Here is a 25,040-nt window from a genome sequence, read left to right as displayed (position 1 = left end):
CTGGGTGACAAATCATCTGATATATATAGTGGAAGAAGTATTTTGACCGACCTCATGACAGAATCTGAGTGTGAGTGATGTATTTCTACTGTAGCAGCTGGAAGTGCTACAACAAAAATTCATAGGGGCAGTTTGACTGAAACCATGTTATATTTTATATTCATATATGCCAGATAAGACTGAGCTGATAAATAAGAAAAACAAAGAAAATCTTTTGACAGACAAATCTTTGTTATTCTTTCATTTTTACTAAAACAGATCATTTATTTGAATAAATCTAGACTCAGAAATTACTATATTTTGGCGCACATGAGCCACAACACACTGCTTTAGAATACAGAGAGTTTTGGACACCCATTTGTTTTATTTTTGTTGAACAACTTTTGGATTTTAAAAGCTAACTTCATCTATTGTGGAAAGTATATATATATATATATATATATATATATATATATATATATATATATATATATATATAGATGTACACACATTATTTAAAAAAACAAAAATCCAAATCTGTTAAGTACATGCCATAAAGGGTAGCAGGTCATTCTATAGTGTAATGGAGTGAAGCCAAATACCTTAAGCTTAAGATGTTATTACAGCATTTATTACTATGTGTTACACATGGTGTGAGTATTACTATGTGTCACACATGGTAATACTCACATGATGTGTGAGTAATGTTTTAATGGGAACTGGAGAGGAATTGTGTAATTATTTTTAAATGTTAGTAAGGATGAATAAACTACTGTGTACTACTGTTGACAGTCATCGTTACTATGCAGTCAGTCCGTTATCATGCAAACGATGCGGGAAGAGCGCTCCATGTGTCATGCCCTTTTAAGAAAAACGAGGAACAGTCGGAGTGACGTCCGCTGCGCACAGACGCTGCTGGAGGCGAACTGACACTTGCGGAGCTGCTGGAGAGACAGCGAGCCAGAGACGGTGAGTGCAATGCCAAACTTTACTACATACCAGGCGCGGTCAAATAACACGTTTGAGTGTGACAGCGTGGCGTGGACACTTGCCGGGCAGAAAGCACATGAAGCAGGGTCCACGGCAATGGCGTTATTTATCCGGTTAATGGGAAGAATCGTCTTCAAGTAAAAAGCAGAGTGAGCACTCCCATTTTAGTCAAGGCCAGGCGGAAGGGCAGGTAACGTTAGCTATCTGATGAATCTTTCTTAAGAAACTACCTTGTAATTTGATATGATTTAAAGCCTTCTGTGTCTGGTTGGCGTTTGAATTACGAAACGAGCTTGGTTGCCTTACGTTTCAGACGGACTTGCGGTGTTTTGACAACACGCAGAGAAAAGGAATGTGTCGGCTAGTTAGCTTGCCTGCTAACGAGCCGCAGCTAACGGTGTGTTAAGTGTCGGCGGCCCGTAGCAGGCACTTAAGCTAGCTAGTTAGCGGAATTTGGCTAACACGCTTCATAACGGTACTTATGTTTGTAGCTATGCCGAATCTAAATGGTTTGTGAGCAAATGTTGTCCTGGATTGCCTGGATTATAGATTTGTGATATTGTAAGGATTAATCTGTAAGCAGGCTTAAGATTTGAACAGAATTTGATTAATGTTAGGGAAAAAAATGTTGTGATGATTACACATCGATGCTGCGTTGGCCACAGCTCCGTGGTGGAGTCGGAGCCACAGATTGCAGGGACTTAGCATGACCTGGAGTGATAAGCATATGCTCTTGCCGTAAGCAAATTAGGTAGAATCACAGTGAGATAGCCCAAGAGCTCCAATGACTTTCTTTTTTATGCACCCGAGCCTTATGCCAGCCTGTGACATATTATTTTATGCAACAAGGACAGTGTTTTGATACAGGAAAGAGCACTCCACCCGGAAAGACTACAAACAGCAGGCCAGTAGTAGTCAGAATTTGTCACAAATTTCTACCAACGTAGACCTACACAGAGTCAAGTTTTATTTGACCCCGCTCTGTCTGCTGAATCATTCTGTCATTTATAGCTAACATCAGCCAGGTTTCGAAATTGAAAGATAGTTGCCTCAACTCTTCTGTTCGCTTCTCTTTGCAAGCCAGAATGCTGTCTGGAGTGTTGAACAGGAACAGCGACTGGCAGGGTTTATTTTAGTTGGTAGCTACTCCTTTTCCATCCTATCAGCATGTAGCCTTCTTGTGCTTTGGAAAGAGGATGTGGTTACAGGTCAAGGCCACAGTTACACAGATGCATTCGGCTGACAGTTACAGATCTTTGTCAGAATTAAGTCACAGTAAAGTTTTTGGTGCTTAGTTGCAGGTTTGCTCTGACTCATGAGGACATGTCGAGATTGCAGTGGATCTGAAAATAAATTCAAGAAGAGCTAGAAGATAGGAATATATATATAGATTCTTTAACATATTTCTTTTACAAGTGTCACTGATGCAGACCAGGGATTCTGAATGAACTTTTTACATCTAAAGTGAATGGCAAATACACATTAACCAAGAAACATTAGTTTATATCATACTTATAGATCCTCTCTTTTCAGTAGTCACCAAAGTTAATATATCACCTTATTTCTGAGTTGGATTAGGTGGCAAATTTTCTAAGCTTGTAAACTCCTAATTTCCTGCAGAAGTTTATAAGGAAGAACTGTGCAAGTAATTATAGTAAATTGGAAACAGGGTTCAGTTATTGAGACTACACATGAATTAAACCAGTTAATGGTTTGGTTCATCAGACTTTCAGAAAGCAGAACATGTAAAATTAGCGTTTTTTTTTGTACAGCCATATATTAGATTTAACTTGCACAAAGACTAAAATTGGAACAATGTGAGCTTTTTTTTTTTCATGGGACAGTTAGATCATTAAACATTTTCTGTACAGTTCACACCTTGAATTTGAAAGAATTGGGATGCTGGTAGAAAAAACTAAACAAAACATTGCTTAAATATTGTTTTACTAAAATTTACCCCAACTCTCCATGACACATGTTTTCTGCTTTTAGTAGCAAGTTATTCCCCAGAGGTTTTGCTTAAACATGCTTTGAACAAGTAGTGCAAACTGTGATCTTTGCAGAGGTAATGAATAACTCTGCTTATCAACAGAAAAAAAACCCCACACGTTTCTCTACCACCACTGTTCGACAATGTTTTTTATTTATAATTTTTTTCTTTTGTTGCGAAACCTCATGGATGTTTCCTTACCAGCACAGCTTCTTTAAGTGACATGTGATTGAACAAGTAAGCACATTCACACAAGAGTTGGCATCACTGTGGCTAGTTTAATCAGCGGATGTGTGCAGTTTCACTATGTGCAATGGGGCAAAGATATGGAGGATTGCTGTCAGTCATTTTGTCCTGCTTAGTCAGTTAAAGTGACATGTTCATTGCTGTCTGATTTGCCTCAGTAGACCAGGAAATAAGGGATCTTGGGTGTGTTGCAAAACCTCCATCCAGACTTGCTTTCTCTGCTTGTTCTTGCTACTAGTCAGACCTAATCCAATTTCCAGCCTTAGATGGATACATACCTTTGGCTTTAGTGGGTGAGTGATGCAGTGATGTCATGGTGGAGCATGTTTTCTGTGGCATGTGGCTTTCCTTCATTCCTTATTTGCTGTCATTACTATGAGAGGAGCAACAGCAGTGTGTTTGTTTTGCTGGCAATGAAAGTGTGTTGTTGAGGGTAGCAAAGAGAGGGAGTGATTTTGATTTTTAAAAAAACTGATGTCCTTAAATGGTCTTGTGTGTGTTTGTGTGTGGCTTGGAGGTGACAGCACAGTGTAGTGGAGGGTTCATCAAATCCGGTCCTCAAGTGCTGGTGTGCTGCAGGCATTGGATGTTTCCCTTCAGCAACACACCTGACTTAAACGAATGGGTCATTATAGACTTGTGCAGAACTTGACAACAAGCTGTTGGAGGTGCATTTTACTTAAATCTGGGTGTGTTGCAATAAGGGAAACATTCAATACCAGTAGGACATTGGTCCTAGAGAACCGGAGTTGGTGATTCATGGTGTAGTGTGTAGTTTTCCTGGTATGTAAGTTTATATGTGATGTAAAATGACGCATAGATGTAAAAAAAGAAAACAAGGATGTCCTGTTCACTCATATCTACATGTAGGGCTGGCTTAGGTGGAAATTCAGTAAGAGAGAGGATCAAGCTTTACTGGTCAACTGTAACCAAAGTTTATTAAGCTGTTATCAATAAGGCAATTTCAACCGGTTGCTTAAGTTACTAAAAGAGCAAACATCCAAAATGATGTCTGAGACAATCACATTATAATCTAACAGCTTCTGTTGGAGAGTGGCCGTCTGACATCCTCTGCCTCAATAAGGGTCAGGCCACAGCTTTCATACAAGAAACGTGACATGCAGATAGCTGACAAGTGAATCCTTGCCTAAATCTAAGTAAGACATTGTCTGTGACATTTGTATATGGGACACTGTGCACACACTTGACTTTGAGCTGGAAAGTTTACATGAAGGAACAGCAGTGTGTGTTTGCATATCACTCGTGGAGTTCTGTTCTTTTTCCTCCTGTGTTTGCTGGCTTCTCTAAAACTGTGCAAAGAGAATTTCTCTTTGTGTGAAAAGGATTAGGGAATATGAATTATTCACGGCCCTGGCTTCATATTCCACATGGTCACTGTTTGTGATTGAAGATGGAGGTCTTAGTCCTTTGCGCCCACCCCCATGAGAATTTTGATGAAATGAGCTGTAAAATGAACGAGGTAGGAGAGGATCATCTTTCTCCCAGAATGGCTGATGATTAGCTTTTGATGGTTGACAAAAAGGGTTGATTATCAAGTGAGGCAATATTTTGGGACCATGATTGGATCGTAAGCCACTTTCTGATTTTCTACACAGCCATGATGTCCCTGAGCTGCTCTTTTGAACTCATCACCCAAAAGTATTAGTATGTACTTTCACGGCTAAGAAGGTTTAAAACAATTTAGGAAGTCTCAGACAAGTCCATGCAAGTATTCTAAACAGGAAAAATGTTGATGAGGATAGAACAACGATGCATACAGAGCTAAAACGGTTCCTTGCTTTGGAAGAAAAACAAAACGGAAAAAAAGCGGCCTCTTGTTTTTAGCTTTGATTTGATCCCGGCTTCTCTGGGACTCTGCAGTCTAGCTTGTAATGACCCAATTGGCAACCCCAGCTGACTTTAGACTGCAGTGTGCCAGTGAATCCTTCACATCCCTTAAAGGGGTATTCCAGTGCATTTACAATTTCTTCTCTTCCGAGTTTCTACTTCCCTCATCTGTTATGTCAGTTAACAAGGAGATAGACACCATAATCGTTCTATGACAAACGCCAAAATTTAGTGAACATTTTACAGTTCTGAGAGCAGGGTGTGTTTTGGTGTGTGGATGCCAAATGATTGCATCACATGCAGAAGAATCTTGCCAGATTCTTGTATCATCTCCCCTTTGGATCCCTCTTCACTTATATTCACCACAGCTGGTTTGTGTTAGAGAAGGGTCACATACTCCTCACCTCCTCCACCCTGAAGCAGCTCCACTTAAGGGTGTTCCCTCCATTGTTGTGCTCCTTCTTGTCCATAACCTCCAGGAATGGCTAGAATCCTTCCTTTTTGGAGTGGAAAAACTTGGAGATTAGACCTTTATATCCTTTTATTTTTGTCTTAATCCCACTCTTTATATTTCACAGTTATTCTTTTTTTCTTTCTTCTGCTTTGGTCTTCCTGTTTGTCCAGTGCAGACTGTTGGGCTGTCCAGTGAAGCAATCCCGCCATGCGTGAATACAAGCTAGTGGTGTTAGGCTCTGGAGGTGTGGGCAAGTCTGCTCTGGTGAGTATGCCCTCCTGAACCTTTCCTGTCTGACTTGCCTATAATTGCCCTGCAAAGGGTTGCCAAAATACTTTGTAGATCATTACAATTATCATTGGACATTTGACCAACTTTTCAAGGCAACTCAGTGGCTAAATAATGAATAGAGTAATGTAAGGGGAATCAAGACAAGTTATGAGAATTACAGCAATGGAACTTGCCTTCTTGTAAATTACCAATTTACTTTTGCTTGTGTTTTCTGACAAAGTGTTAAATGCCTTCTTCTTCTTTGCTACTGTCACGAGACAGCTATGTTTTTGTGTTTGTCATCAACTAAAATTGGAAAACTGTACCAGTTCACTAATTGTTGCATCAGAAATTAATGATAATTATTTTTAAAAAAAATAAATAAGGCAAGACGAGTTGTCTCAATTGTGATTTTAAAAAAAAATCATCTGACCTTCAATATTAATGCACTGTTTTGTCATTACAAAAGTCCCAGGAGAGCATGGGTGTGTGTAAAATGTTGTATTCACTTGCTGGCCAACTTCGACCAGGTGTTGGATTCTGTTTAATCCTTTGAACTGGCAGGATTAGGTTGTTATCAGGTTAGGCTGGTAAACACCCCTCAACGCTAACGTGCCGCTCATTATGGAGCTTTATATAGCACAGTTCACACTTGGTCATAAGATTTACATGCAGTCACACATGAAATGGAATACTGGGCTTTGGTCTTTTGTCACCATATTGACTATACTGCCCACCACTTCGTGAATATCCTTGTGCCACATGTCCTGTCTAGTTGTCGTGATTGTAGATGGATTGTGTATCTTATACGACATGGTGTATTTTATATGACATTTGCTGTATCTGCTATTTCTTTTACAGACAGTTCAGTTTGTACAAGGAATCTTTGTGGAAAAATATGACCCTACAATAGAAGACTCGTACAGAAAGGTGAGTGTCTTGAGGAGTGAAGAGGCCGATTGCTCGATCTAAAAAGAGCTGATTATTCGCACATGCTCTGCAGATTCACATTATGGTAAAGTGCTTGTGAATGCTTCAGTTTTTCACTTTTACTATGCTGCTGTTTTAGCCCATTTAGAATAGTTGAAGCATATTTCTGTACAAACAATAAATGGGCCCAGTGACCTGAAATTAAGCTTCACACAAGTATTGTTATCTTTTTTTTCCCCTGACAGCAAGTTGAGGTAGATGGGCAGCAATGTATGCTTGAAATTCTCGACACAGCTGGCACAGTAAGTGAACTTCATGCTGTTGAAATGGTCATGCCTTAACTGCTCTTGGATCAAATGACTGAACTAGTAATGCTGAATGTTATTCAAGAAATCCTCTCTTGTACTTTTACACATAATATAAACTTTGCCAGATAAATTACAATAAATATTAAGAGAGTTTAATGGACTATATCCTAAAACAATGAACCAGTTTAATTACGCTACCGACTACATGAATGGATTTGCATTAATAGATTTTTACCACCTAGAATCATCATTAGTTTATGCTGCAATACACTCTTAAAGCAATGAATTCTGTTCTCATACCTCTACAGCAGGGGTGTCAAACTCTGGTCCTCAAAGGCCACAGTCTTGCAGGCTTTTGTTGTTTCCTTGTTCTTAGATACCTTATTCATATCAAATGGATCCAACAGCTTGTTATCAAGTTCTTCACAATGAATGAATAATTTCAGTTGTGTTGAAGCATGTGAACAAAAACTTGCAGGATGACTGACCTCAAGGACCAAAGTTGGACACCTTTGTTCTGCAGTATAGTGCGCTGTCAAAGAGGTGGTGGTTGTTGTTATAGTTGTTCTTATGATGATCTTGTTGTTATTGTTGTTGTTAAAGGTGGGAGTGAACAACCCAAGTCCCATACATTACTCAAATCAGTTTGTCATTAATAGGCTTTTGCGTAACTTTTCAATTGAGTGCTGTGTTTTGTAGGTGGAGAAACATCTAAAACCCACAGGGTGACAACCAAGGACCAGAGTTGGACATTAATAGTCTAATTCAATGTCCTCAGTTTTTTGTTTTTGTTTTTGTTTTTTTAATTTACCAGTTGTCCCACTGAGACACAGTCTCATTTACAAGACAAACCTGTTTTGAAACAGACGCAACAAACATTTGGTTATGGTTACAGAAAGTTTTCTGTTGCAGATGGTTGCCCATGGCCCAAAGAAATTTTTGTAACACAATCAAAACAGACAAAAAAGGAAGCAAAATCTAAAAATCTGCACATTATTGAACATGGAGCTGCCAAACATTTAACTTTTGCTTATTTATTATTTCAGTTTTAGTGTTGGTTCCATAAATGCAAATTTCCTTGAATGTGGAAGTAAATTGTTCAGTGGTACAAGTAATATGTAAAATTGCAGAAACTCAACAGGATTTTTTTTTTCTTTTTTCCATTCTCTCCCCATTAGGAACAATTCACAGCAATGAGGGACTTGTACATGAAGAATGGCCAAGGTTTTGCCCTGGTATACTCTATCACAGCACAGTCCACTTTCAATGACCTCCAAGATCTGAGAGAACAGATTCTACGAGTAAAGGATACAGAGGATGTAAGTAGACTATCTGGACATGTCGTCAACCAAGCACCTTCAGAACAGATTCTCAGGCTTGAAATAATATGTAGACTTCACAAAACTAGACGAGAAGACTATAGACTATACAAAACTATGTCTATTTTATTTATTAAATAAGTAACAAATAAATAAATACATTAAAAAAAAAAAAAAGATTGGCACATATGGGTTTTAAGCACCCTTTTCTACTTAGCCATCAGCCACCTACATAATTTAGAGACTTTATTACAACATTGTAATGGATGCTATTCATTATTTGTTTTAGTGTTTTTATGCAAGTATTTACAAATTTCTATTGCTGCAATGTAGTCAGAATTTTCTGTTCTTCCAGCACAAGTTCTAACTTCATGCTTCTTTTAGTGGTTTTTATTATTGGATCTGTGTGTTAGAAAGCAAAAAAAGACACAAAACACAGGGACTCTCTTAATTAAGAATCCAGTAATCTTTTTTTGTTTCTCATTGTATTATCACATATGGTGTGGGTTTCTCCTTTAAGACTGGCCCTTGCCTGGATCTCCAGCACTGAAAAAATGAAACAGAAAAAAGGATGTGTCATCTCATTATTTTCCTAAGTTGTTTGTTAGCAGCATATTTCCATCTCTGTATCTCTGGCAAATTGTGAAGCTGTTGAATTGAGTAAGCTCTCCATCCCCTTTCTGGTGGAGCAGATAATGCGTCAGCAGGATAGAGGATGCCCTTTTTTGGTGATCTTTGAAGGGAGTGAATGTTGCCATACCCCCCCCCCCCCCCCCCCCCCCCCCCTTTGCTCTTTTTCTTTCTCTCTTTTCCCCAGTCAGTCATTCATATTGCCCCTTGGTAGCCCACATTTCTTACCACCCCCCTTTTCTGGCCCTTCTGGTTGCCCTTCCTCTGTATCTGTGCCAGTTGTCTTTGCCATTTTTTTTCTTTTGACTGGCCTTACTCGTGCCTGTTGTGCACCCCGCTTTCTTCTTTGTGGCTTGCATTGCGGTTTTACTGTGGTCTTGCACTCTGTTAAGGTGATTGGACTGCGAGGAAAGCCTCAGCTCATCAAAAGCACGCTGGATTGTTGTGGAGCTGTGGTGCTTCATTAGAGCCTCTGTGGTTTAGGGACTGAGGTTAGCCTCAGGCTAACAGCTGGATTGTAGGATCAGTGGCTCCTCCAGATGCAAGAAAGCTGTTCATGTTTCTTTTCTTCTCAAAATGTGTTTCTTTTGCTTGCATTCTTTAGTTCCAACAGTTTTGCTTATCTTGCTGTTACGACTCTGTCAGCCATCAGCTCAGAAGTGATTTCAGCTTTTACCTATAATAGCTGTGACATCTGTTTATCTTTCTTTGCCCCTTGCAGGAATGCACAACCAAAGGAAATGCTGAGCGCATTTGCTTTTAATCATCCGAAAAGACTGTTTTTTTCTTATTTGGAGAACATTTCCAAGCTGTTTCAGTGCTAAAGCAGAGAATATGGTTATTGCTACAGCTAATCTTTTCTGCCATGCACCATTTAGTAAAAAGCTAACAAAATGCACAGATGCATTTATTGCCAAGCTGAAATACAGGAAAAAAAACAGGGTAAGGTCAAAATCCAACCATTTTCAGAATCAATAATAGAGAAAAATAAAGTAAGCGGTCACCAGGATATTAAAAGCTCACTTCCTTCTCTTCCTTCCACAGTTCTTATGTAACAGAGGTCTTATGACATTTCTGGGCCATTCCCATCTCTCCTTGTGTGACTTACATAGTACTAACTTAATGCTTGTGACTCAGTGCTCCATTTGCAAGAACTAGCTCCATTAATTGAAACTGTTCTATATGGTTCTGTATTCCTTGCAAACCAGTCTTTAGCATGCCATTGTGGGTGGGATAGGACCTGTCTGCACTATGTTAACAGTGCTTAAACAGATTGTCTGTGGGCTGTGTGGATTCTTCTTGGAGGTTAATGCTGCCTTGTGTGCCGCTGACACTGAACATTTTTTTTCTTCACTGCATACTTCCATCCATCCAACCATTTTGCCATACTTTGTATTCCCAGCTTGGTTTAGAGTTTGTGTTAGCAGGGCATACCACTGGTTCTCCCAGGACCCCTGGGATAAATGTCACTCGGCACTGCAGTGTGAGGGCTTGTTTGGATATCAAACATCAAGAAGCAACCTCTGTGGGATTAATCCAAACATCTGAGTTTCCTGTCGTCTGCCTCTTGGAGAAAGCAAGAGAAAAGTGAGGGGGGGAAAAATCGGATCTCCTGGATATTTGTTTTAATTCTTTACTCAAGAAGTGTGACCACACTACTTGAATAGCAACCCGTGACAGTAAACTTGTTGATGGGAAAATGTGTGACGTATGAGCATGTTTAAGCATGCCAGTATATGAGCATATTTTTAAAAAATGCTCAGGGTTTCTCCGTCCACAAAACATGTCTGGGGGCCTTTTTTTTTTTTTTTTTTACCTGAAGAAGATTGCGAAAGCATAATTTCTCAATCATAGATTTATTTTTCTCCTCTAAGTTGATACATTATGAGTCCATTTTGTGCTGATTTCAAAATGTTCTATCATCTGATTGTTGCAAAGTTATAGGACAAACAGAAATATCACATGAAATATGACAAAGTTACCTGTAAACTTCACTCTTAAGTCCTTTTCTGTCATCATAATTTTCCAGTGAATGTTTTTCAGGGGCCAAGTTAAACTGTGAAGCTGCACTGCATGCCAGAAAAAAAAAGTACGCACACACAAACAGTTTCACACTATCATAACTCTAGAGAGCAGCTGGAGCCTGAATTCCAGCTGAAAAGATCGAAAATATTCAGGAAGGAAGGCGATGTTATCCCGGTTGGGCGGGGCTGCCATGACTTCCTTCGGGCCTGCATTCTCCTTAGATAGCTGGTCAGGAAACAGCAGGCAGGATGAGACGCATCCCAACACCCTCACTGTTGACTGTCTTTGCTGACTGTGACAGTCAAGACAGGAATTAATCCAAAAATATTCTCTCTTCCTCCAAACATTTGTTTTGATAATCTGCTAAAGTGTTGGGGGAATTTACAACTAGCTGCACTTCCATTTTTCTTTAGGATTAAATTTCTTTTAGAATAACGTTTGCATACTATGGTATTACTGAGGTTATTTTGACAACTCATCAATTAAAGTCATGTCTTTATTTGAACCAATCACAATTGAAGACAATGCAACAAAACTATTAATATAAAACAGTTACACTTTTCATGTTTTGTTTTTATTCTCTTATTATTATTATTTTTCTTTTATATTGTCTGTTTTGTTTCCTCTTCAGCATACTGACTAATCATTCACAAGGTAGTCCAGAAAAATACATGGTCTGTTCCAACTACTGATCAAAAAGTAGCACTTAGCCTTAACTCCACAAGACCTCATAAGTGTGATATAAATTTATAAAACTACAAATTGCAGTGGAAACAGATTGTGTGAGTATTATCATTTCTAACAAGGCAAATTTCTGCAAATAAAGAGAAGAAAGGATTTTGTGCAGTGTTATTCACACACAATTTGACTTTAGTGACTTTATCTATGGTTTATAGTTCAGGTAAAACAGGCAGCATATAATGAAGATTTTCTGGATGTTTAGCTGAACTTTAACTTGAAGTACTATTAACAGGTTGTGAATAGTACTTTCCACAACAGATAGTTGTTCATCATCCATTTCAATGAATTTTGCACAGTGTTTGTAGTTTTCAATCCAATGTTTCCTACTTGTTGACTCTCCAGTTTCTTTATCAATTTTCTTGTCCCTAAATTATTCTTGTATTACAAATTTTGCTGTTCTTGCCCCAGAATGCCTAACTTTCTCTTTTATTTGACAAATTATTTTTATCACTGTCAGATCTGTCCTAAGCCCCATTAGCATTGAAATTTTCTTGACTTCAATGTTGTTTTTCTTCTTATTTGAAACTTATTTTAAGAGGTTTTGTAGTTTTTTTCATGAGGGAGCATGCAGTTTTTGTAATTTATAACAGGTTTTGTGATCAAATACATCTTTCTGTATGTTATCTTTCTTGTATGAATGCTGAAGGGATTTCAAGAAGTTGAAGGAACAGCAAGTATTTCTTGTAAAAATCTGAAGTATCAACAGATGTTTTAGGAAAAGTGGACTCCACTACAGTAAATAGATGGAGTTTCCATTGCAGCAGTAAAGAGTCAAACATTACATTGTGCTATGACTGCTGAGAATGAGGTTTGTTATGGAAGTGTGATGTGCTGTTGTGGGTTGGTCTACACAGGCCCTCCACTGGAAGAAAACTGACTTCAGGAATGAGTGACATGCATATGATTAGTCATTCTTCCATCCATTGTTAACAATACTAATATTAGACTTAACCTTGTACAGTTTGTAAACCATTATGCTGCTGTTTGTTTTTTTTCTCATAATGCAATCATTACTAAAGATGTTTCATAAGGGAATCTGCTTTTTTATGTAGTACTTTTCTTATCAGTGCTGTAAACCAGGAGTTGCCCTCCACCCAGTCAGAACATTGTCCTGAATTAAACATACTTTATGTAAATTATTTTAAAGTATCTTGCAGAACATGTGTGCATGCATTGGGTCTAAAAGAACCTAAAACTTTAGATATATGCCATGTATGTTTATAGTAGGCTGTGTTTTTTTTTTGTTTAGATGTAACCTACATACACAATTCCTTGCTCTTGTCTGTCAGGTGCCGATGATCTTGGTAGGGAACAAGTGCGACTTGGAAGATGAGCGTGTAGTTGGGAAGGAGCAGGGCCAGAATCTGGCCAGACAGTGGAACAACTGTGCCTTTTTAGAGTCCTCTGCTAAGTCAAAGATCAACGTCCTTGATGTAAGTAAGCACACAGCGAAAGGTGACATCGACCACAATACTAAGAAGTTAGTTAGAATTGATGGGATCTAAATAATTATTGTAATAATTATTAATTGATAATATTTAAATAAATAATGGATACCATTTTCATGAGAGTTGGATTTAAACCTTTGACTAGTGATTTGTCTTCATGTTACCTGTTAAAGCTACTACATTGTGAGAATACTGTGTTGTGCAAAGGGTTGGTCATGTCTGGTGTAACCTGATTCTGATCAGTTTTTCTCTTTTAGATCTTCTATGACCTGGTCAGACAGATAAATAGGAAAACGCCAGTGGAAAAGAAAAAGGCAAAAAAGAAATCCAACTGTGTCCTGCTTTAAAGATCCCCCACCCCCACCTCCAGCCCCTGCAGCAGCTCTGAGCCAGGTGAGTGTGCCTACAATTTAAAAAGAATATTAGTCATGAACTCCCACGCTGCTGGCATGTTAATAACGTTATGATTCACAGACAAATTGTCAGGTTAATTAATGTTATGCAATTGTTTGGATCTGTATTTACTGTCTCATGATACTGCTACCTACATTAATGGAGTTAATAATTCATCATGGTCTGACACACTTTAGTGCAGTTCAGTCAAGTCAAATTTGTTCAGAACAAATAAGTTGTAAACCGTGTTTTTTTTTTTTTTCCCCCCCTCCTGAACAACCTGAGCATTTCAAATTTCAGAAAGAGCGATGACGTTTGGAGCAAGAGCTCCCTCTATAGGTAACTATAGATGATATTAAGCAATATTAAGAAGAGAAAATACTTTGAAAGATATCAGTAGCATGCTAACAAACAGAAATACACATCTGGAACACACAACCTAACCCCGATGCATCTAACTGGACACAGGGAAATATATTTTATCTCGCTAGTGATTTGATGCAGAACTTTCATTATCTGGTCAAAACTATGCTCGTTGATTGAACTGGAACGTTTATCATGTGACAGCAGATGTGTGGGGCATGTGTTAGAGTTTAATGAAAAGCTACAGCTGTGACCAAGTTTTTCTGCAGTGAATGATTTTAGATATGCTAACATTCCTCAGTTATTCTTCAAAAACTCTTAAAATCCTCACATTAACACCTTTTTGCATTACCCTTGAATGATTGAGTATGTTTGCTGGATTTAAATATCAGACATCAGCAATTTGCAGCAGCAGGTCATGTCTGAGGAAGTTCTGGTCTGCCATCAAGCAATTTCCCAGAAAAACCATAACCGCTGTTTCTCTTTTTAAAATATTTTTCCGAGCATTTTCTTCGTCTTTTGGTAGTCTGGCTAGATTTAAATAAAAGAGGAAGTCTGAAACCAGAGACACTCTGGTGTTATATATATATATATATATATATATATATATATATATATATATATATATATATATATATATATATATATATATATGATATATATGATTTTCCTTTGATCCATTTATCAGCTCAACAGGTGTTATTTAAATTCCCAGTGTTTGCCCAATGCAGCGCTGGTTGAGAGCATTGTTTAATGTATATGTATGCACTTGTGGTTATATGTAGGCATGGGTATTTGTGATGTATGTGTGAGGTGCTGGTTTTTGGTCTGGCAGACCTAATAGGTTAAGATTTAATAGGTTAAGATAATTTATATATATATAAAGCATTATGTATTGCAATTTGTTTTGTATGAAAAGTGTCTCATAAGTTAAGTTTGATTGATGTACAAAGTCAAAATAATGAATGTTTCCACCCAGATGTGGAAAATTCCCCCCCCGTTGACTTCAGGTTTAATCAGTTGAGTAAATCTTTCAGGATCTGGCATGTATTTCCCACACATGGAAATTACAGAGTTGGGCCCCACTGTTTCCAAACACTGGAGGGAGTGAAGCTGAAAGAAGGCAGATTTTTTTTAAAAACACACTAAATATTACAACATGTCATTTGGCCTTCTATTAAGGCCAAAGTATTTGTAGTTTCTTGTTTATGGTGTGTGTGTGTGTGTGTGTGTGTGTGGGTGTGTGTGTATACACACACAATCGCTTTAATTTGTTGGGGTTTAAACGCAAGTGACTGTTGCTGCCAAAATATAGTTGAACATACATCGCTTGTTTGCTTTTTCTTTAAAGTGCCTTGAGATGTCTTATGTAAATAATATAAATAAACTGAATTGATTCTTCTTTATTTGTAGAATCATATCGCTAATTTTCCATTGCTGTTGTGTGGATGGGTGAAATTTATAAGAAGGTATTTTGCTGCTCTGGGTCCAAAACCCCCCCCCATTTTTTGGTTCTGGCAGCACAAAGGCTGATCGCGATGCTCATGTGTATTCTGCCATTACAGTTCAACTTTTTGACCAAAAATAAATAACCATTCTCCACTAAACATACAGGTCAGAAGAATGAATTTCACATTGGGCAGTCATATTTGATTAATTGCTTTAGCAATTATGCAACACTAAAGTTAGTGGATAAAGGTGTTGCATTGGGTTGCACCAGCTGTAGCTGATAAAAGGTGCTACTAAATAAGATTTTTCAGTATTAGAAGAGCCCCAGAACGTTTTACACTCTGTTTACAAAATTAAACCAAAGTTTTCAGAGCAAAGCATCAATGTTGCCAGACACACACCACAGCCAACTACAGAGATTTTACATTTGTCTTATATTAACTTGCAGACTGGAGGAAAAAATTTTTTATATTACTGGTAACACTGGATTAGTGAAACAAGACAGTGCCATTGTACTCAACCCAGACATCATGGTTTCTAAACCACCCAGTGCGTTCCTCATCTGAATCCATCTGTATTGGTCAGTTAGAGGCCCAGAGTGTGTGAGAGTGGGGCCTCTGTCAGCATACCCCAGGGCGATGTCTGCACCCCTACCAAATCCAGCTCACACGCTGGCCAGCCCAGTGAACCAGCACTAATAGGATTTTAGATCCACTGTTGCACTGCTCACAATACACCAGCTCATGCTCTGCAAGAGATGAAGGCATTACAGTACTCGAAAACACACAAAAAAAGAAAAAAAAAGTGATGGAACATTTCACCTGGTCACCGTTTTCCATCATGCTGACATCTTCCAGCTCCAGTGGAGCAGTTTAGGGGTTAATGGCCTTGTTCAGGAGCTCACATTGAGAATTGAAATTAAAGTAGAAACTATTCCAGATAGTTCTTTTTGTTTTTGCTTTTGTTTTGTTTTGTTTGTTTTTTTTTTAGCAGAAAAGAACAATTTTTAATTCATTCTAAAATAGAAATATAATTTTGCAGCTGCAGAATAACTTTTTTCTGATAAATTTATCAGTTACCACTATTTGGAAGTCATTACATGCATTTATTGTGAGTAGGACAGACCTCTTGTACTGTTTGTGGTTGCAACAAAACTGAAGAAGCCTCTGACTGAACACAACTTTTTTTTTTTTTTTTTTTTTTTTTTTTTTTTTAATATCAGTCCCCATGACAGTGTTGGTGTTTTCAGGGTTCTTAAGGTTCTTGTTCTGTTGCCCCAACATTTTCCTGCAGAGCAGCCTGTACTGTATTGTAATAGTCACACTGTTCCTAAAATGCACAGTCATTTTCGTTGACAACGTAGTCATACAGTTCCTTGTAGTCGCGTCTCCTGAACTGTGCATCGTGAGGAAATGTTGTGAGATTAGCCTGCTGCTGCCACTCTGCCTCACAGACTGAGGTCTTTGTCTAAAAGATACTAATTCTGGTGATTGTGGTGATATCTGCCTTCATTTTCTGGAGCTTCTTCTGTACCAGTGCTGGCTGAATTGTATTGAAAGTACTGCATAAATCAAACAACATGATCCTTACAGTACTGCCTGATGAGAGTGAGCTCAGTGCAGCAAGTAGATGATGGCATCTTGAACACCATATGTAACATACACCTAACAAGCATAAAATATAATAAAATAAAATATAAATAAGTAAAAACTTTAACAAACCTTATGGAAGGCCTTCTTCACACCAAATATTAAAATTGTCATCACAGAAGGACACCTAGAACCAGTGACATCATGTCTAAAATCCATGTATGCCCTTCAGTAATTCATGCTAGCAAAAATGTATGGATAATGACTCGGCACTGGGCTTTATACACCTAAATGAAACACATAGCTTCTTTTAATGCAACTGTTTATTTCTTATTTGAATTCTTTTACTCTACAAATTTTTTAATTTAAAATGTACAGAAGCTGAGAGTGACTGATTCTTTTATTAAACCGTTATCTTGAGATGATCATTTTCTTGTGAAAACAGGAGAAGTTTTCTCATTTTCTACGTATAACAGATTTTCTTTCAATGAAGAGTTGATTCAGGTGGGCTCAAATTTAGAGTTATGAAAGTTGGCATGCTCTGCAAATGGGTTCATAAACTCCAACACTAAAGGTAACAGTGGGCAAGAACTTGCAGAGGTATACACACTCCCTTGATTCTGCTTTCTTTGTGCTCTACTCTGATTTAATTATTGGTTCAAACCCAATGCAAATACAACTGCCTACAAGCCAAAGTCTGACAAACCACACCAACCTTATAATTACAGGTCAAAAGGCTGTACAACCTGAATTAACTGAGCTGAGCACTTTCATTACTGAGCACTAAATCAACCCTCCTTTGTGACTGCTGCAGTAGAACCAGATAGATTTTTTTTTCCCCCAGTGAGATATTTTAACAGTCTCTTTATCTTTTCAAATGGTCCCATCAGAAGTATCTGTATCAGTATGGGCAAGGAGGATCTTAGCAGCTCAATTTTGAACCACTTCATTGGTGTCATATCTGTACCAAGCTTCATTTTACATTGAAAGGGTCTCTGAGAAAAAGGAAGTAGTCCATGCTTTCTTTCACACAGTCCTGGCCTCAATTTTTATTCTGTAAAATGTCAAATAGAAACGAATAACTGGAATTAAATTTATTGCACATTTCAGCAAAAGTGGAACGTGATTTCTGTGTTTGCATGTTGCAGTACATGTAATGTTTGGAGGGCTTACATAGTGAAGATCAGCAAATTGATTATAAATACTTCTCCTGTCTTGCAGAAATGCTGTAATGAAGAACTGTTGCCCTGATTGGAACGTGCCAGCATTCCAACAGCCCCGCCCCCTCCCTCCATCAGCCATAAACAGTGAATCAGCTGACTGAACTGCTCCTGTCAAAGCCGAGGACGACCTACAAGAGAGAGTAAAGAAAGACAGTAAGAGAGAGAGAAGACTCTAGTCTCTCACCTCTGAGGACCTTCCTCTGTGTCTCAGTATCAGTGTGAACCCTGAACGGACAGTCTCCACTTCTGCACCTACAAACAGCACCACAAACTGATGATGTTAAGATGCAGCCAAGTCTCTGCAAGTAAAACAAAGTCCATGAACCATATACATGGCCAGAGAGCAGCCCCTTATGTTTCTTCTTTTTTTTTCTTCTTTTTTTCTTTTTGACAGTTTAAAAAAAACATAAGAAGGAAAAAAAGTTAGCATATGGAGTCAGTATTTTTCATTTTTTTCAATATCATATTTGGAAGACATGAAAGTTGACCTTCTTTAGTTGTATGATTATAAATATTCTTCTAAAACAAGCATGAAAAAAAAAGCATCAGTTATTACGTGTAGATGTTTTCAAGTGAAATCAAGTGGAAAAGTGAGAATTTTTTATAGCCATACACCTATTCTCCATGCCTGTCATGTCAGTGATGATAGATCAAGGTCTATGATATGTATTATTATTTTTTATTATATATTTTTCTTTGTTTGCCCTGTTGTTCATGGACTTCTCTTCTGCAACTATTTCTCTCTGATGTGACTTAATTTTATACTCTGTCACTGGGATTTCATAGCTCCCATAATATATTCTAATGCCATTTTTTTGCATAACAATGCTTCAGAAAAATGGGTCTTTTATAGAAGAAATATGGGGAAAAATAAGGATTGATTTCTATGTCTTCTTGAAGCTGAAATATATTATACTAAACCAACTCTAATTATGCTTCTTGTGTTTTTTCTGTCAATGATGTTCCAGCTTTTATGGATTATTAAAGTACATTTTAGTACATTTTTTCATTAAACTGGTCAATGTATTTTTGTGAATTAAACTTTTATTCAAAGTGTATTTGACTTATTTGAGAAAAGTGACATTTTGTTTTAAGTTGAAAAATTTATAATAAATAGATAAAATATAGTTAAACCCCATATAGATTTTACTCAACGTTTTCTAGTATAGGGTATATCTGTAGTTTTACATTTCCACTGCAATACTCTTAATGACCATTAGATGTCAGTATATGAACAGAAGTAATGATCATGTCCTGACACTGAGCTTTTGAGCATCTGCTTCCTCATAGTAAATTGCATAATGTAGCTCACTGGAATAGTCAAAAGTGGCACACAGTGCAATCTGAAATTATGTTGAATATAGATATTTATTCTACTTTGTACACATTAACAGGCTTCCTTCAAGTCTAAGTTGAGAAAGCAGCTTTTCTGTAATCTTAGTAATTTGTATTATAAAAAAAAAATAAAAAAAAAGGTAAGATTGGAATGTGTCAAAATAGGTTGGATGGTGCTTCAAATGTAGATGACCAATTTCTGAATACTCTAAAAAAAGCAACTCAGGATTTTTTGAGAGAATAGTGAAATGTGGTCAAGTTGTTTTGAGGTCGGGTGGATCAAGCAGACATTCTGCTGAATATGAGTTACAGACAAATACGGAAAGACCCAATCGCATAAACATCTACATTTGGACATTTTTGTTGACTTGAGGCAATCATTGGTTGCAAAGCATTTGTCACAAAGTATTGAAAATTAAGATTAAATTTATGAAAATGTTTTCCTGTCGAGTTTCAGAACAAATGGCTTTGTTTATCAATGTACATAAGAGTTTAGTCCTCACATCACATACAATTATGTTTTGATGCAGTTCCTGCAGCCTGAAGATGAAGACTAATCAATTTCGGTTTTCATTCTTACTTAACGTTGAGATTTTTCAGATTTCCTGAATCTTCTGATGATGCTATGACAAGTATAGGAAGTTGTTATAAATCTTGAACCACTTGCCAGCAGAGGTTGCCCCTTTCCAAGACTAGAATATAACAACACTTTGTTTTCCATATTTCATTGTCTTTGTGCTGAATTAAATGCAGAGTTTAAATGATTTGAAAATCATTGGGAAAATCCTCACTGCTTCCTCAAACTCAAAAAGATGTCTTGAGATTGTGTGTTGAACTTAAACAAAGCTGAGTTTAAGCTTTTAAATAATCAAAATGATCTGGTAATGAGGTTAAATATATTTGCACATTTTAAAATCTTGCAAATTATTACCTGATAAAGCAAGTCAAGCAGACTGCAGGCTATGAGTGCAAGCATTTCTTCAAATATTTAGGGGAAAGGAAAAAGCATGCTGCATCATATAAGCTCCTTATGTCCCAGAGGGAGGCGTGTGTGTCAAGAAGAGAAGGCTGCTAGAAGTCCACTGGCGAGGACGGTGGTGAAGGGATTAGAGTGTGTGACTCACTTTCTTCTTGTTTTTGACTCTTATCAGTTATACTGCAGCCTTGATCAGGGTCTTAATCCTTTTAGTGGTTGAGAAGCAGAGGAAAACCAAAAGCACATTTGCATTCATTACCCTCTTGGTGAAATAATGCCTTCTGTCATTCTCCTGACTCTTCTTGAGGTTTCCTCAGCTTGACTGACTCCCCTTGGAAATATAGGAAGGCGGTATAGTACCAGGTGGGTTTGAATCAAAGCACTCTGTTGTTCTTTCAAAAGGGTATCATCCTCCCTATGTATCATTTTAAGAACTAGTATAAGACATTGCACTTTAAGTTCTCTTTCCTAGCACATATATTTTGTCTCACTATGAGAATATTCTGGGCATGACCTTATCAGAAACTCCTATTGCTCTTTTCCAGCCAGCACTGGTTTGCCAGTCAGCGCCTGGGAGGACGAAAACCCTTTTCCTGTATAATGGGCTGGTACTTCACATGCAAAAACCTCTTCTCACTGTGAGCAGAAGTTTAAATTAATCTTGCTGTCAACCCAGCTGTCTGCCTCTGGACTTAACTAAACTATCCACTGACATAAATGCAAACTTTGTTCTTGGTTTGCATAGTATTTGGGAGAGAAAATTCCTATCATTAGCTTATTGCAAATCTGCCATGTGAGTCGCTGACTGCTCCATGTAGCAATATGCTTTGGTGTTGGCTGACTCTAGTAGCAATACTCTTAGTAGCAATACCAAAAGAAGTACCAGTAGCAATACTTGCCCAGAGCTAAAACCAACCCTTGTAGGTGTTTAGTTACTGTGCCCTACTTCCACAGCAAAACTGCTCTGTGAAGAGAACAGTGATCACCAAGGTACCCTGTGAAGTAGATGAGAAACCTTAGATGTGATCTTACCACTATAAAAATATAACTTCAAGCTGGGATACTTGCCTGTTGTGTGTGTGTTTTGTTTTGGTCTAAAACATACCCAAGTAGCCCTCAAGTAATCATGATGGTTTCTGCAGCTGTTTGCCAGAACCAGCAAACCATGCAGTAATGCTGGCCCCCGATGCAGCACCTGGAACAAGCTGGGGCAAATACTCAACACTGTTGACCTATTGATCATGAATTCATTCAGAGTGGCCTTGTGGTCAGTCCTCTGGATTTCCGTATGGAAGGAGAAATGAAGTTTCAGACAGCTTCACATCTCTGACAAAGATGTAGAGGATTACCCACCTTTAAGACCCTCTGGTCAGGCTGCAAAGGCCCAGAATGTCGGCCAGGCTGGTAATGGCAACTTTGGCTTGTCATGATGGCCTGTTATGTTGGAAAGAAGCTACCAAAAGCTAAGAGAATGGGGAAATGGCTTCTACCATTTTTCAAAGAACTGCGAAAGGATGCATTCTTCTGTCAGAGCAAGCCCTACAGGGAAATACACCCAGTGAGGGTGAGCTCTGTGCTTGAGTGGAATGGAAAAGGCCGCTAACAAGTATCCCTAATAAAGGTTGCACTGGTGACACATCTTGACCCAAACTCCCATGTCATTGGGGTATCTGCCCCAACCTCCAGTCTGGACTGTTTTTAATCCAACCTGACAGAAAAATCCTGTAAGGTGGCTGTCCAGATGGAGTAAGCACTCAATGCCTCTTTCCGTCTTGTGATGTATCAGATGGAGCTGGAGGAATACATGACCTCTGTTCCGAATACTGCACTGTGGGAGGAAGAGTGTGTTATAACTGATCACTGCCTTCATCTCCATGAGGTGGTGATCCAGGCACTGGGTAAAGATATGGAACTTATGATTTGCAAGAGAAGCTAAATAGCACCTGGCTAAATATCACCACACTCTTGAACAAAGACAACAAGGGCCTCCTCGATATCCCCATAACTCTCAAGGGGCTGTTTGGTGCCACTGTCTCCACCATGCAAAAGAGGTGTAAGGGCAAAAAATGAGATGCCAAAGACCTAAAGCTGTGTCTCACCAGGCGGCCACTGCCCACAACCACTGCACCCCAACCACACTGCCAAAACCTTTGCCCAAGCTGTGGCACAAAAATAGCATGGTTGCTCCAAACACCATTTGACACCATTTTTCACTTTTGAGACATTTTTGGGTATTTCAAGATTTCTGAACCAGTTATTGAAGTTCATTTTGCTGTATTTCCTTCATCACATCATCCTCAACGCTCCACAACACCTAAGTGTTCCACACACCCACCCACACTTGCTTTGCTAGATCAATTAACAGATTAGTGGTTGTGTGGAATACATTGAAGGGTCCAGGATATTGTATGTGTCTAATGCATTTTGTGGAGCGAGAGTGAACATGAGCTCTGCTGTCAGGGGAATATTGACAATCTGGAGTGCAAGGTTACCTTCACTCTCTAAGGATTCATTCTGTGCCATTTCCCGTCTGTAATTGAGTTTACTCTAAAAATCCTCACATCATTCTCTGATATGCCAGTTCCTAAGCCAAGTATTTCACTTTCTTACGTGTACATTAAAAAGTCACCAATGAATCTGTAAAGCAAATCTGTCAAATTGTTGTGAGTTGAAGAAATTGCAGTGTGTATTTAGAATTTAAAATACTTTCAACTATTCCGAACAAACCCTACTGTGGTTATTCCCTTTTCCACATTATTATTATTATGTGTTTATTATTTCACTTTTCCTGTCGGCATAGATAGTGTACCTGGCTGTGATCATGGTGTTTTATACATAATTAAAATTAAGAGACTGAATTCTAATTACAAGTAGACCCTCATTGAAAACGAACATTGCTGCCTCCTCTGGTGTTCCTTTTTGTTTACATAGAGGAAGAGGCAATTTGTTTACAGTAATTCCACCTGTATTTACACAGAAGGCCATGCAGCCCAGTGCACCTCTTTGTGAACACACAAGTTTGTGTCTTGTCTGTTTTGTCAGAGGTGCGCCTCGTAAGTCCTGGCAGCTGGTGTACTTTTTGTCAGGAGCATACCATTGGAGGTGCTATAATTAATTCCCAAAGGCACCCTGTGGTGTTTTGACCTCTTTGTGTGGAGATATCTACCGTATGCAAGTTTGTTGGTATTTGCATCATTCAACACACTGTGTTTTATGATACACTGCTGACTGAGTTGGTGCTGGTAAGCTACTATAACATTAATGTAAAAACAAGGTATTATGCATTGCAGTCTATGTATTGTAACTAGATGACATTTGGTGTAATGTTGCAAAAAGCCTAAAACATGTTCAAATAATACACAAGAAGTGGTCAGAAATGATGTGGAATTCATAAAGGCGAAATGGTAGGAATGTGCACATCTCATCTCATGTATGCAACTCACTTAAAACTTTAGGCTATTTGAAAAAAAAAAAAAAAATCAGAAAATTTTAAATCTTTCCTTTGAGCCTGCTGCTGAGATTGTTTATTATTGGCAGTTCTTCATTTCGGCTTGGACCATCTTGAGATCAAAAGTTGGAGCAGCAGGAAACAGATTCATATTTATCCTTCCCAACAGGGTAAGAAACTCCAGGTGGTGCTGCAGATAATTTAAAATGCATAGTGCCCATCTACACACTTGCATGGTTAATCAGAACCACATAAAAAAAAGCTACATATATTACTCTGTACACAGTATTCATCAATCATTGTTGAGGTTAAATGCATTACTAGTCATCCCTAACCCCTAAAGCCTAGATCAGGGGTGGCTAACTGCGATCTTCAAAGGCACAGTCCTACAAGTTTCCATGCTTGTAGGACTGTGACACCTGACACGCATCAGACTTTATTAGCAGACTTTTTCAGAGCTTGACATCAAGCTGTTAATTCTGCTAATAATCCATTAATTTGAGTCAGGTGTGTTGCAGGAGGGAAACTCCCAACACCTGCATGACTGCAGTGCCTATGTTTCTGTTTCTCTCTCTCTTTCTCTCCTTTCAACTTCTTTTTCCCCCCCCTCTTCCCCTGCCAGGTCCAGCACGGCCATATCAAGACTAATGATGATTGCAAAAAAAAAAAAAAGAATAATGATAAAAATATTCAGATTATCAAGGGCAGCTATATACATGACATGTCTCCCTTGACAGAGCAAATCTGTCTGGCAAAAATATGGCATGCAGATTGCTGTTCTGTATGCTGAGATGCTGGACAGGACAGACTTTAAAAAAAAAAAAAAAAAAAAATAAGGTGCCTATGTTTCTTATTCCAATCTGACTGGAAGTTCTCCTTCTATACTGGGTCAATGGTAAGTCTTGTCTTTTACAGAAAGAAACTGAGATGTGCCTAAATAATTGTTTAATTATTTGTGTCAGCAGATTTCAGAGCTCTACAAACAGAACTAACTTTAAGTGCTGCTACAGTCCACCAATGTCAACTAACAATCACCTTCCAAAAACAACACACACACTGTGTTGTAGTGTAGCTTGAGGTACTGGG

At 38.2% G+C, this 25,040-nt stretch overlaps 1 protein-coding gene across 6 annotated transcripts; it reads left to right on the top strand.

The window, feature by feature from the left end:
* Positions 1-880: 880 nt before the first annotated feature.
* On the top strand, positions 881-19,189 carry LOC306756757 (ras-related protein Rap-1A-like). 6 transcript variants are annotated; one of them, XM_079241607.1, is made up of 8 exons: positions 881-948; positions 5,683-5,771; positions 6,639-6,707; positions 6,953-7,009; positions 8,194-8,334; positions 13,020-13,163; positions 13,436-13,571; positions 18,194-19,189. In XM_079241607.1, exons 2-7 carry the CDS (start codon positions 5,715-5,717, stop codon positions 13,523-13,525), a joined length of 558 nt encoding a protein of 185 aa, XP_079097733.1. In that variant the 5' UTR covers positions 881-948; positions 5,683-5,714; the 3' UTR covers positions 13,526-13,571; positions 18,194-19,189. The 6 variants fall into 6 exon arrangements, with proteins under 6 accessions (XP_079097733.1, XP_079097735.1, XP_079097732.1 ...); XM_079241609.1 differs by having other exon boundaries at positions 905-948; positions 5,678-5,771; XM_079241606.1 differs by lacking the exon at positions 881-948 and adding an exon at positions 986-1,159.
* The last annotated feature ends 5,851 nt before the right edge of the window (positions 19,190-25,040 follow it).

Source organism: Telmatherina bonti, assembly GCF_933228915.1.
Source record: "Telmatherina bonti genome assembly, chromosome: 6".
Lineage (NCBI taxonomy): Eukaryota > Metazoa > Chordata > Actinopteri > Atheriniformes > Telmatherinidae > Telmatherina > Telmatherina bonti.
Note: the sequence above shows the minus strand (reverse complement) of the source record. Positions and strands in the feature narration are given on the sequence as shown.

Coding starts and splice junctions, on each gene's coding strand:
- LOC306756757 (XM_079241607.1), top strand. CDS start 5,715: ATGCGTGAATACAAGCTAGTGGTGTTAGGCTCTGGAGGTGTGGGCAAG. Junction 7,010..8,193: donor TTCTCGACACAGCTGGCACA/GTAAGTGAACTT, acceptor TCTCCCCATTAG/GAACAATTCACAGCAATGAG. Junction 8,335..13,019: donor GAGTAAAGGATACAGAGGAT/GTAAGTAGACTA, acceptor CTTGTCTGTCAG/GTGCCGATGATCTTGGTAGG.